General features: G+C 54.5%; 1 protein-coding gene and 1 long non-coding RNA gene across 2 annotated transcripts; one reads left to right on the top strand and one right to left on the bottom strand.

Moving 5' to 3' along the window:
* Positions 1–448: 448 nt before the first annotated feature.
* LOC143173535 (uncharacterized) lies at positions 449–8,814 on the bottom strand. The gene is made up of 3 exons (XR_012997595.1): positions 8,732–8,814; positions 8,351–8,469; positions 449–543 (listed from the first exon to the last, which is right to left on the bottom strand). It is a non-coding gene; the product is annotated as an uncharacterized LOC143173535 (long non-coding RNA).
* A 6,781-nt stretch (positions 8,815–15,595) lies between these two features.
* On the top strand, positions 15,596–19,062 carry LOC143173532 (ADP-ribosylhydrolase ARH1-like). The gene is made up of 5 exons (XM_076363780.1): positions 15,596–15,606; positions 15,680–15,903; positions 16,953–17,051; positions 17,122–17,227; positions 18,690–19,062. Exons 1-5 carry the CDS (start codon positions 15,596–15,598, stop codon positions 19,060–19,062), a joined length of 813 nt encoding a protein of 270 aa, XP_076219895.1.
* Positions 19,063–19,310: the final 248 nt, after the last annotated feature.

Below are 19,310 nucleotides of genomic sequence, written 5' to 3'. Positions count from 1 at the left end.
CCAGCTTTTCCCGCTAGTTTTGCTACAGCTTCATTACTTTTACAGATGACACTTCTTACCTCTGCTACTCCAGTACAGCCTCACAGCCCAGCAAAATCATACTGCAGGTGGGAAACCTTCACCATACAAAGATGGGCACGCTACAGGAATACGTCATTCTCAAAGAACAGAGTCTCAACCACTCTTCCTCTTGCTTACCAAAGTTCAGAGAGTGTTAGAAAACAACAACAACAAAGCGGTGTTCTTATTCACATTTTATGGAGCCCCTTATATCAGCTGTTCAGCATTAAGTCCAACTCCAGTCTGAACCCCAGAATAAGAAATAGCATCTCAAAATTTCTGGAAAAAGGAAGGGCTTTGAGGTGGCAAGACCAGAGAATGTTCATGAAAGCACCATCATGCAAGTACACATGCCTTATCACAGACCACCTGCTCCGTTACCTAAGTAAGTGATGTTCTCAGCTAACCTGCAGCCACTGACATCTGGAAAATAGCACAAGGTCTCTTGTTCATCAGCGCTGAGCACATAGGTTGGAATTGGAGCTGGGAGGAAAAGCATATGCAGTCAGCCCGGTTTCATTCAAATCCATTAAGATAAGTCCAGTTCACATTTACGAGGAATCGCAGCAGGTCCCACCTGTCCCTGCAGACCCCAGCACCACTCCTGAGGAGCCTCCCAAGAAGCAGTAAGCGCAGAACAAGAAACCTTCCTTCAAAATAAGGCCCACAGCCTGCTGTTTCAGCAAGAGGCATACAGCACCAGCTAAGAATAACCTCTGCTTTAACTACCCCTAGCACCACCATCTCCATAAGGAGACCAGCTCCTAAATGACCCCCAGCCCTAAAAACACACATCTTCCCTAGGGCAATGCTAGAGGAAATACTAGAGCACAGGGACACCTGGTCATTCAGTTTAAGCTGATGGGGAGAAGGACAGAGGACTAGAAAGAGAAAAATCAGACAAGAGAGAAGACAGAGGAGCCGACAGAGAAAGGTACAGGGAAAAGGCTAGAGATATGGAGAAATCCAGACAAATAGGGACAAGGAGCCCTGCAGAGACATGGAGGAAGAAAAAGTAGGGTCAAGGAGCAGGACAGAGGGACAGAGACAGGGAAGGGGAGGAGAAGAAGAAGGAAGGGGGGATAGAGGAAGACAGGGACAGGGAACAGGTTGTACTGTTATAGAAGAAATTTGATTAACTGTATTTTTCTCCCTGAATAATCTTGTGTAGCATTAGTGGCTTAGCATTAGCACCTAAAGTAGCTGAAGCCTTAGGCCGCAAGAGCTGACCAAGCGTAAACTTTTTGATAAAACTAATGCTGCTAACAAAGAACTCACTGAATTCAGCAGATACAAGCGGAATGAAGAAGAAAAGGACGGAGACAATTCCAAGAGAATGAGGTAACTTCAGAAGGTGGCCAGCCCAGCGACAGTGAAAACCAGTAAGAAATCAAGAGACCACTGACCAGAATTAAGTGATTGGACTTGGGGTTGGACTTGGGGATCAGGTGATGGGTGGTACGAGTATAATTGAGAGGCATGAACTGGGGTAGGGGTCCCTCTCCAGAGGCACCCAGCTCAAGCTGTAACCTAAGAACTAATAAAAGACTAATTGGAAACCTTCACTCAGACTTTGTATTCTCAGCCAGATCCTAGGGTCAGATCCTGTTACGGTGGCCAGCGTGTGTAAATCCGTAACAGTACAGATAGAGAGAGAAGAAGGAGGACAGTGAAAAGGACAGAGAGGACTAAGAAATAAAGAGAGGGTCAGATCTGGATTGTGGGAATGGGAGTCTCACTAACGGACATTCCTGAGTTTGATTTTAATGAGCAAACACTGCACCACCCGGCATAACAAGACACTTAAGCAGAAAACAACGGAGAAAGGAATGTGCAGCTGGATGGAGAAAAACAAGATAAAGACCATGAAGGCATTTCGCATGATCAGAAAGAACGGGCCAATCTGCTAGAGCATAGATGCGCGTGAACGCAAGGCTGTAACCTATCTGCAAGCTGCAGGTAGCGCGTGTCCATAGCAGTTAACTATATAAGCCCTGTTATAAGTGTAAATAAAGGAGAATGACCATACTCATATTGAGATCTGTCATTACTCCGGAATCGCAACTCCCGCTCCGTCGTCGACACTGAACAAAGGGAAACTCCGACATCTGGTAGCAGAGGATGGTTCGGCGCATATCTTCGAGACTGCGGTAAGAGCAGCGAGAGAAGGGGAGCGGGAGAAAAGCGGCTGGGAGTTGTACTATCCCGATGATCGGAGGGGGATAAGATAACGGAGCAGTCTGGCCAACTGCCTCCCAGTGAGCGACCGCTATCATGGAAACAGAGGCGGCAGCTGTGTTGCTCGTAAGCATCCTCTCCAAGAGAGGGATCGAGACAACGGTAAAACAATTATGTACGTTGATTAGGACAACGTTGGGGACATTTTAAGGACAGTCAAACTATTTTTTCTGACCTTGAGTGGCGAGAGCTTGGCAATACTATGTGGGAGCAGACTATCACGGGGGATGAAAAGTCAAAGAAGGAGATTAAAACAGTGCGGGAACTATGGAGGTCTGTGTCAGAGACTTTAAAAACCATGAAAGCTGAAAGAAAGGTGGCTTGTGCAGCCACTCAAATGCTAGCCCCAGAACCCTTGCCTGATAGACCGAAGAATACAACATCTGGACTGTTTCGGTTCTTTGGGCCGTCGGCAGTCCGAGGTATGTCGGGTACCCCCAAATGAACTGCCTTGGAAGCCAAGTATAGTGTTCTGGGGGGTGACGGCGCTTCTGAACTGCTTGAAACGTACCCTCCGCTTACGGACTGCAAAGATGCAGAAACTAGCGGTAACGGGGCCCCTCTTTCACCTGAGACGGTGGCGGAAGAGCGACGACCCGGAGAGGAGGAGCGGCTGGTTCCGTTAACCCCTCCGTGGCCAACAGCCCCGCCTCTAGGAGTCTCTTCAGGTGCGTCTACTCCACCACAGGGTGACAGCAAAGAACAGAGTATGGCTGAGACTAATGAGCTCCTGAAGAAGGTAGTGCAACAGTTACAGGACTTAACAATTACAGCCCAGAGGGGAGGGATGGAGCACCTGTCCGGGGCATCAGGGGAATCCCTACCCCCTTGCCTCTCTGGACCACCAGCGACGGTTCAGCCCAGACGCTGGAGCGAAGTGGCTAGAGACGCTATGCTGGACGGGCAGTGGCAAGCGGCATCCAGCTTGGGGGCGAGTGCTTTTCCTGTGCTGCAAGAGAATAACGGCAATAAGTGGGCACCTCACGATTGGAAAATCCTACAGCAAGCAAAAAACACTGTGTCCCAGTATGGGATAAAATCAGAAGCTTCACGTCAAATTGTAATCTGGATTTTTTCGGCTGACCTGATGTGCCCTGCTGACTGCCAAAACCTTATGAGGCTTTTATTGTCACCTACGCAGTATTTGTTGTGGGGGTCGGAATGGTCACGGCGGGCGGCAAGTGCTGCGGCACAGCATCAAACGCAGGGGGATCCCCTCTATGGGATTACCGCGGAAATGATAACGGGGACGGGAAGGTTTAATGATATTAATGCTCAGTTGGTTTTTCCTATTGCTTTGTTGCAGTTGTCTGCCAAACTGGCGCTAGACGCCTTTTTAGCCTTACCCGGTTCGTCCACTCCATCTTTTAGTTCTGTACAGCAAGGTGCCACTGAAGCGTATAGTCATTTTGTCGATCGCTTGTGGGGGGCGATACGTGGGGGGGAAAAAAAAAAAAAGAAAAAAAAAAAAACCAAACAAAAAAACCAAAAACAAAGAGTGCCTACAGTGTGTACCGTGAGTATTGTATCAGTGTTACCATTGTGATAAGAAGTGGTGGGCCCGGTGCACGCGCGCACAAAGGTGATCTGAAACTTGCTATCTGAAAGAAATAGTGCTGTATAGAATATTAATAACCACTGGAGACGAAATACAGTTCACGAAACTGCCAAATTGATTATTGTTTGTATAAAAAAAAATAAAAAATAAAAAAATATTTAAAAAAAAAAAAAATAAAAAAAAAAAAAACCAAAAAAAGAAAGGCAATTCGCCTAGAAGAGAAAATGTTGAGCCAGGCAGATGTGATCGTAATTGGGCTAATCTTAATAATCCCAGGGTCGGCAACTATACATCGCATTAACCCAAGGGAAAATATGTGGGTAACCTGGGCAAATAAAACAGGGCAGCCCGCGTTTTGCCTTTCCCTCGCCTCAGCAACTGAGCCGTTTAGGACTTGTTTGTTAGGTATGCCTGGATATAAGGAAGGTGACTTTGCCAGGTTCAGTACTGGCAGTTGTACTAATGTGACTGCAACTAGCAACTGTAGTGCTAACTTGATAAAAGGATTAAATCACTCGCTACCCTGGAATCCCCAGGAGTTGGAACTATTAGGGTCGATGCGAGTTGGAAATACATCTAAAAATTGGACTCAGACATGTTTTATATTTGGGGGACCCCTACAGACGGGTATCCACTTCTACCAGGCAAGAAATTGGACAGGGTGGACTAATGTCACCTCTCACGCATCTTACTACAAGTATCAGGATGCGGGCGATTTTTGTGGTACCAATGACAGTGGTAACAGCTATGCTTTAGGAGCGGCTGCAGCGGAAACAAAGGGAGGAATAGGGATCTGGAACAATGGTACCCCAAAGGCGTTGCCCCCACAGGTATTTTTAATATGTGGGGACAGGGCCTGGCAGGGTATCCCAGCAAATGCTGTAGGAGGGCCATGCTACTTAGGAAAATTGACCCTGCTGGCTCCGGGACAAAATTGGTGGAAAACCATAACAAGAAAAGGGCAACAACAAAGACGAAAAAGAGCCGCCACGGGTCTTTCCCCAGACTGTCGTGATGACGTAATTCTGCCTAGCGACACCGAAAAAGTCTTCCTTTCACTATTTGTACCAGGCGCTGCAGCTGCGAGGGCCCTAAATGAGGTAGGGAAATTAGCTTGTTGGGCTAAAAAGCAGGCTGATGTGACAACAGAGCTTATTGAAAAATTACTTGCAGATCAGGATACCTTCCATCATGCGATTTTACAGAATAGAGCTGCTATTGACTTTCTGTTATTAGCACAAGGACATGGGTGTGAGGATTTTGAAGGGATGTGTTGTATGAATCTGTCTGACCATGGGGAGTCAATCCACAAACAGCTACAATGGTTAAAGGACCACACCAAGAATATTCAACAAGATCACGGGTTATTCGATACCTGGCTTAAGAATATATTTGGGGAACTGCCCTCTTGGATAATAAGTTTAATAAAAGAAAGCTTATGCATTTTAATTGTTATATTAGTAATAAGTATATGCTCTTGTATAATTTTTAGCTGTGTGAAGAAAGCAATTATGAAAATTGTTAATCAAGTCTGGGTTGCTCAAAAACAAGAAGGGGGAATTGTGGAGGAGTGGCTGGTACAGCAGGGGCACGATCTAGTATCCATGAGCAACCCATGTTTTTAATAGTAGCAGGGATATGCTGACAAAGACGGCTGGTGACCTTGACCATCCTTCCCTGAGCAGAAGAAGGAGCCTCACTACGTGATGAACAACAACAGCGGAACAACACCCAGGATAAGGAGGAGGCAGAGATCGGCGGGACCAGCCGGCAGCTACCGATGAGAAAGGTGTTGTGAGTGCGTGGACAGCTGTGATTAACCAATTATAGGTTGTTATGAAGAGCGTGCCCAGCCACCCCATCCGTTCCGGTGAATGATGGGGGAGTGACCGGGGAGAAAGACCCCCTGGCTGCTGCGTTTGCAGACTTGCGGGTATCAGACAGCTCCTCCTCATGGCTGGTTAAAAGGACTAGCCAAGCTAAGAGGGATATGTGTAATAGTATTTATATGCATTTTTGTTTTGTGTACCCTGTTTGTTGCAATGTATATGAAAAATGACTGAAAGACCGGTTTCAGCAGTGTTTCTAGTAAAACAAAAAGGGGGAGATGTGGGAATGGGAGTCTCACTAACGGACATTCCTGAGTTTGATTTTAATGAGCAAACACTGCACCACCCGGCATAACAAGACACTTAAGCAGAAAACAACGGAGAAAGGAATGTGCAGCTGGATGGAGAAAAACAAGATAAAGACCATGAAGGCATTTCGCATGATCAGAAAGAACGGGCCAATCTGCTAGAGCATAGATGCGCGTGAACACAAGGCTGTAACCTATCTGCAAGCTGCAGGTAGCGCGTGTCCATAGCAGTTAACTATATAAGCCCTGTTATAAGTGTAAATAAAGGAGAATGACCATACTCATATTGAGATCTGTCATTACTCCGGAATCGCAACTCCCGCTCCGTCGTCGACACTGAACAAAGGGAAACTCCGACACTGGATGAAGAGACTGAGAAGGGAAAAAACCAGCAATGAGCTGGAGGAAGAGGAAAAGAGGGCTGAGAAGCAGGAAAAAGTAAGAGAGGACAAACAAAAGGGAGAGCCAGCTGGACAAGGGTGTATAGCAAGAAACGATGGGACAGGCAGCGGGACAGAGAAATAAAGACAGAAAAGATGAGGACAGGAAGCAGGACAGAGGGAGAGTGAGAGGAAAAAAGGGTCAGGGAGCAGGACAGAGGGGGAGAAAGAAGCAGCAGAGACAGATGGATAGAGAGAAGAGAAAGAAAGAGAGGAAGAAAGACATGGGATAGAGAGAGAAAGAGAAGGAAAGGGAGCAGGACATGGATTGTCAGAGAAAGACAAGGACAGGAAGCAGGACAGGGCATTACAGAGAGAGAGAAAAAAGGGACAGGGAGGGAGGACAAAGGGAAAGACAGGCAAAAATAAGAGACGGAGCAGGACACAGATGGAGGGAAAAAAGCCTGGGTTGGGCAGCAGGACAGAGAGTTGGAGAAGGAAAAAACAGCATTGGGCTGCAGACAGAGATGGAGTGAGAAATGACAGGGAGCAGGACAGAGTGACAGACAGAGGGGGAAACCTGAAGAGGAGCAGGACAGAAAAATAGAGTGGGGGAGATGGGGAGAAATACAGAGAAACAGAAAGAGAGTAAGAGGGGCAGGGAGCAGGACAGAGAGATGGAGCAAGGAGGGAAAAAGAGATGGGCAGCAGAACAAAGGGAAGGAGAGACAAGAACAGGGGCAGGCAGTAGGACAAAGGGATGGAAGAGGAATAAAATAGTGACAGGTTGCAGGACTGAGATGGATGAATTAAAAAAAAAAAGACACAGGGAACAGGTCAGTGACAGAGAAAAAAGGAACAGGGGGCAGGACAGCATTGGAGGAAAAAAACAACTGCGATGGGCAGCGGGACAGAGAGATGGAGAAAGGAAAAATACTGAGCAAGAGTGAGAGGAAAGAAGGGACAGCCAGCCGGACAGGGGGATATAGTGAGAAAGGATGGGACAGGGAGCGGCACAGAGAAAGACAGAAAAGAGAAAAAGGACAGAAGGACAGCAAGAGGAAAAAAGGTTCAGGGACTTGGACAGAGATGGAGAAAGAAGCAGTAGGGAAAGAAGAAGAGAGGGAGAAAGAGGGAGAGGGAGCAGGACAGAGAAAGAAAAATAAGGGCTGGGGGCCGGATAGAGATTGCAAAAAAAGCTTGGAGTGGGCAGCAGGATGGAGAGGGAGCAAAAAATAGGAGCAGCGACTGGGGTGGGGAGCAGGACAGAGGGATATAGCAAGAAACGATGGGACAGGGAGCAGGACAGAGTGACAGACAAGAATAACAACAGAGAAAGAGAAAAGCAGGGATGGTGAGCAGCACAGAGGGATGGAGAAAGAGAGAGGGGTATCAGGAGCCCTGCAGAGAGATGGAGGAAGAGGTGAGGAACGGTCAGGGAGCAGCAGAAAGGGACAGAGAGATAAGAGATGAACAGGAAGAACAGGAACAGTGGGATACAGAATGAAAAAACACAGTGACAGTGAACAGGACAGAGTGATAGAGAGCAAGAAAGAGAAGCAGAAGGAAGGAGGGAGAGGGGACGACAAGGATAGGGAAGGGAACATACAGGAAGAGAGAGACAAAGGACAGGGAACAGGCCAGAGAGACTGTGAAAAACAGAGAGGGATGAAGATCAGGACAAAGAGATGGAGAAGGAAAAAACTGCAGTGGGCTGCAGGACAGAGAGAGACAGAAAAAAAGAGGCACAGGGAACAGGAAAGAGGGGCGAGGAGGAAAGGAAAGGGAGAGGTAGGATGACAGAAAGAGGGACTTGGAGAAAAGAGAAAGGGGGCATAGGGAGCAATAACAGAGAGAGGAAGAGAGGTACAGGGAAGCAAAAAAAAAAAAATACACAGAGGGAAATGGGGGTGGGTGGGCAGGGAGGTACTGAGATGCAGAAGAGGGGTGACATGATCCCAAGGGCCCGGGACTTACTGGAGCTCTGACTCTCTGCACTGCCAGGCAAATTTTACAGTTCAGGCACTTCTTTGTCTGTCTGTCTGTCCTTTCCTTCCTTCCTCTTCTGTAGCTCCAGTCGCTTGACTGTCCTCCACCTAAAAGAATACATTGGTGTCTTACAGCTCTTAGAACATGAGGCTTCCTAGACACACAGCCATGCACATGCACACACACACTACCTGGCTGTACCGTACTCTTCCTTACATATACAGACCCCACAGTGCACGTTGGTGATCTGGTCTGCTGAGGACTACTCAGAGGGACCCTTCCTCTCCCAGAGAGGCCGGCCATCTCTTGTCTGCAGCTGAAGACAGCAGCTGGCAGGATCCCCTTCATTTAATCCTCCAGCTGCTTTACCTTTTTCTGGTCTCTTCAGCATCAGCCGCAGCAGCACCTCTCCAAAGCCAGTAAGTGTCCACCTGGCCCTTTTCACCCATGCCGCCAGGACAACGACGCGAGAGACAGCCCATGCAAACCAGAGCCAGATGCAGTCAGGAACATCCCCAGGGGAGGAACGGACAGAGCCAGATGCAGTCAGGGACATCCCCAGGGGAGGAACGGACAACAAGCCCACAGTGCAGCCTCTGAGAGAGGAAAAAACAAGCAACCATGATTACCGCAGCTGGCCCCAGGCTGGAGACCCTTCTGCTGCAGGAGCTCCTGCAGGCACTGCTCCTTCCCTGCACTGACGGCACCTGTGTTAACGGAGGATTGAGCGCGTCTGAGGCCCTGCTTGCTGCTGCTGCCAGGACAGGCCGTGGGGTGGCCTGGGGTTGCGGGACAGGCCTCAGGGGAGGTGCTGGGGCCGGGGCAGCTGCAGGGAGTAAGCGGGGCTGGGGCGGCTCAGGGGGTCTCTGGGAGTTGAGGTACCTGGTGCCTATGCCCAGGGGGGGCCTGTCTCCATCTCCTTCCCCTCCCCAGCTCTCGGGTCACTCCCGGGGCTGCCCCGCCCGGGCCCAACTCCAGCTGACCAGGAGCCCGTCGCACCGGATGGTTTGGAGCTCCCCACCCGCCACCCCCGGGTGACCAGTGGGCAGGAGATACCCCCGCGCTCTCCCGAGGGCCTTGCTGCTCACAGAGGGCCCCGGTCCTCACCTCAGCCGGGCCACAGCTGGAGCAGCAACTGCGCCTCCCGAGACCAACATGGCTACCAGGAAACCCTGTGCCACAGGACAATAGCTCCCGGCATGCCCTGGGAACCAACATGGCCACACAGCAGCCCCGTGCCCCAGAACTACAGATCCCGGCATGCCTCGGAGTGCTCCTTCCTGCTGTCTGACCCTGCGGGGACACCATCCGTCCGTCCGTCCATCGTCCCCACCCCAGCCCAGCCCCGCCCCCCCGCAGGCCCCATGGCTGCGTCTGCGGGGTGGAACAGTGAGGAGGAGGAGAGAGAGACAGAGTGGCAGAGAGGGGCAGGGCAGGACAGTGGGGTGAGAGACGGAGGGGAGTGGGATGGAGGGATGGGGAGAACAGGGAGGAGCTGGGCAGGGAGTGGAGAAAGGAGAAATACTGATGAGGAGCGGGCAGAGGGATAGAGCGGGAAAGAGATGGAGGGGAAGGGGGGCAGGGGGACTTGGAGACCTCATTGCCCATGGGACCCCATTATGGCCCAGTTCACCAGCCCTGAACCCAAATACTCAGTCCCAGGGACAACAGGTAAAACGAGGATCAGAGTCGTGTGCAGCACGTTGAGGACCCCCATGGTAAAATCAACTACAAACCCATTTCCCTTTTCCCCACCCCTCCCTGCCCCCTTTTTCCTTCTAAAGCTCTGCTTTGCCATGGCTGGGAGAGGGCTGCTTTTCTTACCAGTAAAAGGACCTGACTGTGCAGCATTTGCTGGTGATCCATCTGGGCTCCTGGGAATGCAAAAAATCACACAGTTCTTTACACGTGCTTCAAGTTAGCTTACCAACTGCTTATAGGACTAAAATACTCCATAATGACACAATATTGGTGATATTACAATTAATTAGCAAGTGCCTACATTGTTGTTTCAGAAAGTGTGGTGTGGCAGGTTGACCCTGGCTGGACGCCAGGTGCCCACCACGCCACCCTATCACCCCTCCTCAACTGGGCAAGGGAGAGAAAATATAACGGAAGGCTCGTGGCTTGAGATAAGGACAGGGCGCTCACTCAGCAATTGCCATCGCAGGCAAACCAGACTTGGCTCAGGGAAATTAATTTAATTTACTACCAATCAAATCAGAGTAGGGCACTGAGAAATAAAACCAAATCTTAAAACACCTTCCCCCCACCCCTCCCTTCTTCCCAGGCTCAACTTCACTCCCGATTTTCTCTACCTCCTCCCCTGCAGTGGTGCAGGGGGACGGGGAATGGGGGTTGCGGTCAGTTCATCACACGTTGTCTCTGCCACTCCTTCCTCCTCACACTCTTCCCCTGCTCCAGCGTGGGTCCCTTCCATGGGGTGCAGTCCTTCAGGAACAGACTGCTCCGGCGTGGGGTCCTCCACAGGCTGCGGGTGGATATCTGCTCCACCGTGGGCCTCCATGGGCTGCTGGGGGACAGCCATGGTCTTCACCACGGGCTTGCAGCGGAATCTCTGCTCCGGTGCCTGGAGCACCTCCTCCCCCTGCTTCTTCACTGACCTTGGTGTCTGCAGAGCTGTTTCTCTCACATATTCTCACTGCTCTCTCCCGGCTGCTGTTGTGCAGCAGTTTTTTCTCCCCTTCTTAAATACATTATCACAGAGGCGCTACCACCGTCACTGATGGGCTTAGCCTTGGCCAGCGGCAGGTCTGTCCTGGAGCTGACTGGCGCTGGCTCTGTTGGACATGGGGGCAGCTTCTGGCGTCTTCTCATAGAAGTCACCCCTGTAGCCCACCCCCACCCCCCCGAACCTTGCCACGCAAACCCAATACACCCTTTTAGCTCTTTCTGGCAACCTGTCCTGCCTACATGGTGCTCTTGCTTTGGCCTAATGGTGCAGCTGCCAGCATACATGAGGCCTTAGCATGAGCTGCGTTAGACAAAATTGGAGCAGGAGCTGCATGAACAGTCACAGACATCAAAAGCACCTGCACAGGTCGGGGGCGTGACCCTGCCGTAAACAGCTACTCAGCCACACATGACATCACAAGCACCTGCAGAGGCCAGGTTCTTGGTTCTGGCCTATCAGTCACTCAGCTATATGTGACGTGACTAGAACTTTAACAAGCAAGGGGCCTGATCCTGCCCTATCAGCTACCCAGCCTCAAGTGACATCATAAGCACCTGCACAAGCCAGGGCCCTGATCCTGCCCTATCAATCACTCTTAACTCAAGTGACGTCAAAAGTACTTCCAGATGCGAGGTGCTTGGTTCTGCTCTATCGGCCATTAAGCCACACGTGAGATCACAAGCATCTGTGCAATCCAGGGGCCTCATCCTGCCTTATCAGCTACCCAGCCTCAAGTGACATGACAAGCACCTGCAGAAGTCGAGGGTCCTGTCAGAGCTGCTACTTGACCAGCACTGACATCACAAGCACCTGCACAAGCCAGAGGCCTGATCGTGCATCATTTGCTACTCAGCCACATGTGGCATAACAAGAACCTGCAAATGTCAAGGGCTTGATCCTGCCATGTCAGACACTGAGCTACAAGTGAAAACAAAAGCACCTGCATATGCCAGGGGCCTGATCCTGCATCATTTGCTTCTCAGCCACATGTAAAATCACAATAACCTGCACAAGCCAGGTGCTTGGTTCTGCCATATCAGCTTACTCAGCCACATGTGACACCACAAGCACGTGTTGATGTCAAAGGCCTGATCCTGCCATATCAGACACTAAACCACAGGTGACATCAAAAGCACCAAAAGGGTTGGTGGTACCCTTCCTGGCTCTGGCTGACACCCATGGGATTTGGGGGTGCCTGTCCCTTCCCCTGTCCAGGGAATGACCCGCACAGTTTGGGGGTGTCCTGCCCCCATCCTGGCCCTTTCCTGTGGGGTTTGCGGGTGCCCTTTCCCTGCCCTGGCCGTGACCTGTGGGGTTTGGGGGTTCCCTTCACCTGTCCTGGCTATGATTTCTAGGGTTTGGGGGTGCCCTGCCCCTGTGCTGGGCAAGAACCTTGGGGTTTGGAGGTGCTCTGCCCCTGTCCTGGCCCTGACACATGGGGTTCTGGGGTGCCCAGGCCCAGTACTGGCCCTTTCCTGTGGGGTTTGGGGGTGCCCTTTCCCCGCTGCCACCAAGACTCACTGGATTTTAGAGTACGCTGCCCCTTTCTAGGCTGTGACCTGCAGGGTTTGTGGTGGCTGTTCCCCTGCCTTGGCATAGAACTGCAGGGTCTGGGTGTGCCCTGCCCTGTCCTGGTCCTGACACGCGGAGTCTGGGGGTGCCTGGCCCCTGTCTTGGCTGTGATCCGTGGGGTTTGGGGTGTCCTGCCCCTGTCCTGGCCATAAGCCACGGGGTCTGGGGTTCTCTGCCTCTGCTCTTGCCATGAGCAACTAGTTTTGGGAGTGCCCTGCTCCTGTTCTGGACCTGGCCCACAGGGTTTGGGGATGCCCTGTTCCTGTGTGGTCCATGACCTGTGGGGTTTGGGGGTGCCCTGCCCCCGTCCTGAACGCGTTCTGCAGGACTTGGGGTGCCCTGTGCCTGTCCTGGACCTGACCCGTGGGGTTCGGGGGTACCCTGCTTCTGTTCTAGACCGTACCCACTGGGTTTGGGGTGCCTTGTCCCTGTCTGGTCCATGACTCATGGGGTTTTGGGGTGCCCAGACTCTGTCCTGATCCTGACCCGTGGGGTTTTGCTGTGTCCTGCCACTGACTTGGCCCAGACCTGTGGGGTAGGGAGTGCCCTGCCCCTTTCATTTCCCTGACTCATGGGGTTTGGGGGTGCCCTTCCCCTGTCTTGGCCCTGACCTGCAAGCTTTCGGAGTGCTGTGACCCTGTCTTGGCCCTGACCCATGGGGTTTGTGGTGCCATGCCCCCGTCCTGGCTCTGACACGTGGGGTTCGGGAAGGCCCTACCCCTGTCCAGACCATGACCAAGGAGATTTGAGGGTGCCCTGTCCCTGCCCTTGCCTTGACCAGCAATGTTTGGGGGTGCCCATCCCGTGGCCTGGCCAAAACGCTCAGGCCTTGGGGGTGACCTTTGCCTGTCCTGCCCTCATGCACTGGATTTTGGGTGCCCTGCCCCTGTCCTGGCCCTGATACATGGGGTTTGAGGGTGCCCTGCTCCTGTCCTGGACCTGACCCATGAGGTTTTGGGGTTGACCCATGGATTTCTGGGTTTCCCTGTCTCTGTCCTGACCCTGATCCACAGTCTTTTGGGGGTGCCCGGCCCCTGTCTTGGCTGTGATCCGTGGGGTTTGGGGTTCCCTGCCCTTGACCTGGCTGTGACCCACAGGGATTTCAACCTGCCTTGTCCCCGTCATGGCCCTGACCTGTGAGGTTTGGGGTTCTTTACCCCTGTCTTGCCTGCTACAAGTGCAGCTTGTGAGTACCCTGCCCCTTGTCCTGGCCCTGAACCTTGAGGTTTGTGGGTTCCTGGCCCCCTCTCTTTCCATGACCAACTTGGTTTGGGGGTGCCCTGCTCGTGTTCTGGACCTGATCCGCTGGGTTTGGTGTGCCCTGTGCCTGTCTGGGCCACTACCTGTGGGGTTTTGGGGCTTTCGGCCCTTGTTCTGACACTCTCCACTGGGGCTTGTTGGTGCCTTGCCCTGTCACGGCCATCACCCGTAGGTTCATGGTGCCCTGCCCCTGTTGTAGCCGAGACTCATGGAGTTTGGAGGTGCCCTGCCCCTGTCCTGGCCCTGGCCTGTGTAGTTTGGGGGTGTCCTGCTCCAGTCTTGGCCCTTACCTGCAGACTCTGGATGTTTCTTGCCCCTGTCCTGGCACTGACTCATGGGGTTTGGGATTCTCTACCCCTGTCATGGCTGTGACCCACAGGGTTTTGGGCTTACCCTGCACCAGTCCTGGCCCTTATCCATGGGGTTCGGGGTGCCCTGTCCCTGTCTGGCCCATGACCTGCAGGGTTTGTGGATGTCCTGCCCCTGTCCTGAACCTGACCCGCAGGGTTTGGGGGTACCCTGCCACAATTCCCGTATGTCCAAACAAAAATATGTCAAAAAAATTGTACACCCATTTTTTTTTAATTTTTCCAAATTGACAATGAATGTTAAACCTCATTATTCACCTATTTTACTACCAACCACCTGTCACACACCCCCACCGCCCCCCCCCCCCAAACAGGATTTTTACCAACAGATCAAGGATTTGTGTCTCATTTGGCATAATTTGGGCCAAAAAAAGAAGATGAAAACCTGGTGCTGGGCAGCCAGCACTTTCCTGGGACTGGCATGGGGCCTGAGGCTTTGCTGCTTGACTCCATCATTAAGGCTCTGAAATTTAAGGATGATCTTTTAACCACTCGCTGCCCACCAGCAAAGACTAATTTTACTATTTTTGAGCAGCAAAACCCAGTGGTTTTAGGTCAGAGCCGACCAGTTGTCAGAGCAGGGCTGCATATCGCTGCCCCATCCTGGCGGGACCCAGGCAATAGCAGGTTTGGGGGTTCCTACCCCAAAATATGGCTCAGGGCCATGTTTTTGCCGCGTCCCAGTGAAATAAATATGGGAAAATATTTGGCAGAAACATTTTTCCTTGGAGATGCTCCTTTTCTCCTTGTCACTGCCTTCCCCTGGGGCTTGCTAAAACCCATCCCTCTGTGCCCCAAATATTTTTGACACCTCTGTCCCCTCTGGGTGTCCCCTTTGGGTACCCCCCCCGGCCCTTTTGGGTGTCCCCCATGTGCCTGTGTGCCCCTTTGGATGTGCGCCCAGGCCCCTTTGGGTGCGTCCCATGTGCCTCCATGCCCCTTTGGAGTACCCCTCAGGTCGCTTTGGGTGTCCCCTGTCTCCCTCTTGGGTGTCCCCCAGTACCCTTAGGGTGCCTCCCCAGGGTCCTCCATGACCCTTTGGGTGTCCTCAGCCCTCTTTGGGTACACCCCCCCCCCGCCATGTCCCTCCATGCCCCTCTGGGTGCCCGCCAGAGCCCCCCACTCCCCTCTCAGTGTCTTTCGGGGCCCCCTGGAGCCTTTCCCCTCCCTGCCAACCCCCAGGGACAGAGGCCCTGGGGTCCCTCACCACTCATCCCCATGGGGACAGCGCCCCTGTCCGCCCGCGAATCCATGGGGTGTCCTCATCCTCCTTAAGGGCCTCTGGCCAGCACTGGCCCTGTGCCCCGAACCTGATGGGTGTCCCCAGCTGCTACCGCAATGGAGGAGACGTGAGTGCCCCGGGGGTTCCCGGCATACCCCCCACCGCTGGCGCCCCCTCTGAAGCCCCACTGTTTCCCCCAGGGTGCCCTCAGTGGAAGCCTATGAAGCGGCCATGGAGCTGAGCGGGGTGGGGGATGCACTTGGGTACTGGGGGGGCCTCTGGGAGTACTGCACCTCGGGACCCCAGATCCATGCTGAGCTAGCCGAGCTGGGGGGGCTGGAGGCCATCACCCTTGAGCCCCCCGAGTGGCCTGTCAGTGATGACACCGTCCTCCACCTTGCGACCACCGAGGGCCTGGCCACAGGTTGGAGGGGGTGGGGCAGCAGGGGTCTCCATTGCACCCCACAGACACAGGGGAGGGTCCCCAGGGGATGGTGTCCCCATTGTACCCCAGGCCCACAGTGGAGTGTTCTGGGGGGGGGGGGTGGGGGGTGGGGGGGTGTCCCTGTTATACCCCTGGGCTGCATGCAGGTTCCCTGGGGGGGTTTGGAGGTCCCTGTTATATGCCTTGGGCTGCATGGTGGGGGTCCGGGGGTGGTATTAGGGGTCCCCGTTATACCCCTGGGCTGTATGGGGGTGTCCCTGGGGAGGTTTGGGAGTCTCTGTTATACCCCTGACCGAACCTGGAGGGTCCCTGGGAGGGGCTTTTGGGGGTCCCTGGCCAGCCCTGGAGGGGGCTTGGGAGCATCCTAATTCCACCCCCCTTTTAGGGGCTCAAGTGAGGCTCCCTATTTCCCCCCCAAAAAAAATTGGGGGGGTCCCCATTTCCCCTCGGGGGAGGTCCTATTTTTCCCCACAGTTTGTGGGAATTTATGTTCCCTTTCCTCCCATGCTGGGTGCTGGGGGGCCCCATTTGCCCCTCCCAATTTTGTGGACCTTGGGGGGGGGTGGTGGTTACCCCTTTCCCACCCAATTTGGGGTGCTCAGGAGGATTCCCCATTTCTCCTGAGTTTTGGGGTGTTCATGGACATTGTTCTCCTTCCCCTCCTGTTGGGGGGGGTGCATGGAGGATGTCACCCTTCCTCTCCAGTTTTGGAGCCCCTGGGTGGTGTCCCCTTTTCCCTTCAGTTTTGAGGCATCCATGGGGGGGGTGTCACCCTTCCCCTCTAGTTTTGGGTGGATCTAAAGGGGGGTGTCCCCTTTTCCCTCCACTTGTGGGGGTCCTTGGGGTGTGTCCTCCTTCCTCTTCAGTTTTGGGTTGTCTATGGGGCAGTGTTCCCTTTCCCAACCATTTGGGGGTGGTGCAATGGGTGTCTTCCTCTGCCCCTTCAGTTTTGGGGGTTGCATGGGGCCTCTCCCTCCAATCCCACTTGGGTGGTCCAGGGGGGTCCTCACTAACCCCCCCCGCCCCAGGCCTGGAGGGGGAACCCCTCCTGCAGGAGCTGGCTCGCCGCTACGTGGCTGCCATGGGTGACATGGAGGGCCGCAAGCCAGGGCCCACCAGCATCCTGGGTGAGTGGGGTCCGAGCGTCTGGGGGGAGTCAGGGGGTGTCAGAGGGTCTCATGCCCCCAAACCCCCCAGGCACCTCGCAGCTGCGGCCTGGGGAGTCTGAGGGCTACCGCATCCCCTTCAACCCCACCAGCACTGGCTGTGGGGCCGCCATGCGTAGCCTGGCCATTGGCCTCAGGTAGGGACAAGTACACAGGAAAGGACAGCGGTGGGGGGGATGGAGACATGGGGGGACACATGGGGACGGGGGGAACGGAGGTGTCAGAGCTGGAGGGATGGGGACATAGGGGGTGTCAGGGATGGGGATATGGGGGTGTCAGTGCTGGAGGGGAGAGGGACATGGAGGGGATGGGGGAATGGGAGTGTCAGAGCAGGGGGAATGGGGACACAGGGGTGTCGGGGACAGGGACATGGAGGGGACAGGGAGACAGAGGGGATGGGAATAGGGACACAGGGGTGTCAGAGCTGGGGCAATGGGGACATGGGGATGTTAGAGCTGGGGGGGATGGGAACATGAGGGGCAGGGGAACACAGAGGGGTGGGGACACCAGAATATCAGAGATGGAGGGATGGGGACATAGTGGGGATGGGGAGATGGGGCTGTTGGGTAATGGGGTGTCAGGGCCATAGGGGAGTCAGGGACAGGGACATGGGGGTGTCAGAGCTGGAGCCAGAGATGGGGACATAGGGGGATGGGGACATGGGGAGATGGGGACAAGGGGGGATGGGGGGACATGGGGATGGGGACACGGGGGTGTCAGAGCTTGAGGGATAGGGACATGAGGGTGTCAGAGCTGCAGGGAAGGCAACATGAGGTGATGGGGATGGGGTAACAGGGACATGGGGGTGTAAGAGGTGGGGGAACGGGGACACAGAGGGGGATGGGGACACGGGGGTGTTGGAGCTGGAGAGGGCAAGGACCGGGGATTGGGGATATGGTGGTGCTGGAGCTGGGAGGCCAGGGACAGTGGGGCTGGGGGGGCTGGAGATGTCTGAGCTGGGGGCGTGGGGACAGGGAGCCCTAGGGGACAGAGAACATGAGGACAGCGATAGGGAAGAGGGGACATAGGGGTCACAGAGCAGATGAGAGGGGGACATGGAGGTGGCGGGGCCAGGGGGGATGGGGATAGCAGGGACAAGGACAGTGGGGACAAGGGTGGTGGCGTGGGGATAGGGACAAGGCTGGGGGTACAGTGACAGGGAGGGGACAGGGGAGGACGGGGACAGGGCTGATGCCAATGCAGGTACCCGCACGCCTGGGAGCATACCTCAGTGTCCCTGGTGTCCCTGGTGCTCTTGGTTTCCCTAGTGTTACTGGTGTCCCCGCTGCATCCACTGCCATGGTACCCCCAGGTGTCCCAGTTGTCCCCAGTGTCCCCACAGGTACCTGGTGTCACAGGGACTGCTGGAGAGCCACAGCCCGGTGACCCCCCAGTGTCACTGGTTACCCCATTGTCACTGGTGACACCAATGACCCCAATGTTCCCAGTGACACCAATGTCCCTTGTGACTCCTGTGTCCCTATGTCTCCAGTGTCCCTGCTGACCCAGTGTCCCTGGTGACCCCAATATCCCCAGTGACCCCCTGTCCTCAGTGACTCCAGTGTTCCCAGTGACTTCAATGTCTCCATGTCCCTGCAGGTACCTGGAATCCCGGGGGCCTCTGGAGGGTCGTGGCCCACTGCAGGTGCCATCCCTTCCATCACCGGCCGAGCGGGATGCAGTGTACCTAGGCTGGGCACTGGAGGGGTGGCCAGGGCGCAGCGGCCATGACGCACCCATGGTGGCCCTGGAGGCCTTGCTGGCAGCCGGTGGATGCTGGGGGGACCTGTGTGCCAGGGGGGTGCTGCATGGTGGGGACAGCGATTCGACGGGGACCATCACCGCTGGGTGCTGGGGGCTGCGGGGGGGGCTGGCACCCATCCCCCCTGGGCTGCACTGCTGCCTTGAGCACTGTGGGCGGCTGCGCAATGCCACTCACCGCCTCCACGCGCTGGCCTGGGGGAGGCGCTGAGCCCCTTCTGTGTCCCCAGTGTCACCTGCTGTCCCCCTCCCAGGAAAGACCCTGTGGGTCCCCAGGGTGCAGCAGAGACCCTCATGGGGTCCTGGAGGGGCTTGGGAGGGTCTCTGGGGGTCAGCAGGATCCTTCATGGGGCGCTGGGGGGCTCAGGAGGGTCCCTGGGGGTCAGCTGGGACCTTCACGGGGTCCTGGGGGTGGCTTGGGAGAGTTCCTGGGGGGGCTGCAAGGAACTTCACAGCGTC

This window comes from Aptenodytes patagonicus, unplaced genomic scaffold (assembly GCF_965638725.1).
Source record: "Aptenodytes patagonicus unplaced genomic scaffold, bAptPat1.pri.cur scaffold_100, whole genome shotgun sequence".
Taxonomy (NCBI): domain Eukaryota; kingdom Metazoa; phylum Chordata; class Aves; order Sphenisciformes; family Spheniscidae; genus Aptenodytes; species Aptenodytes patagonicus.
The sequence above is the reverse complement of the archived record's forward strand: the minus strand, read 5'-3'. Positions and strand labels throughout refer to the sequence as shown.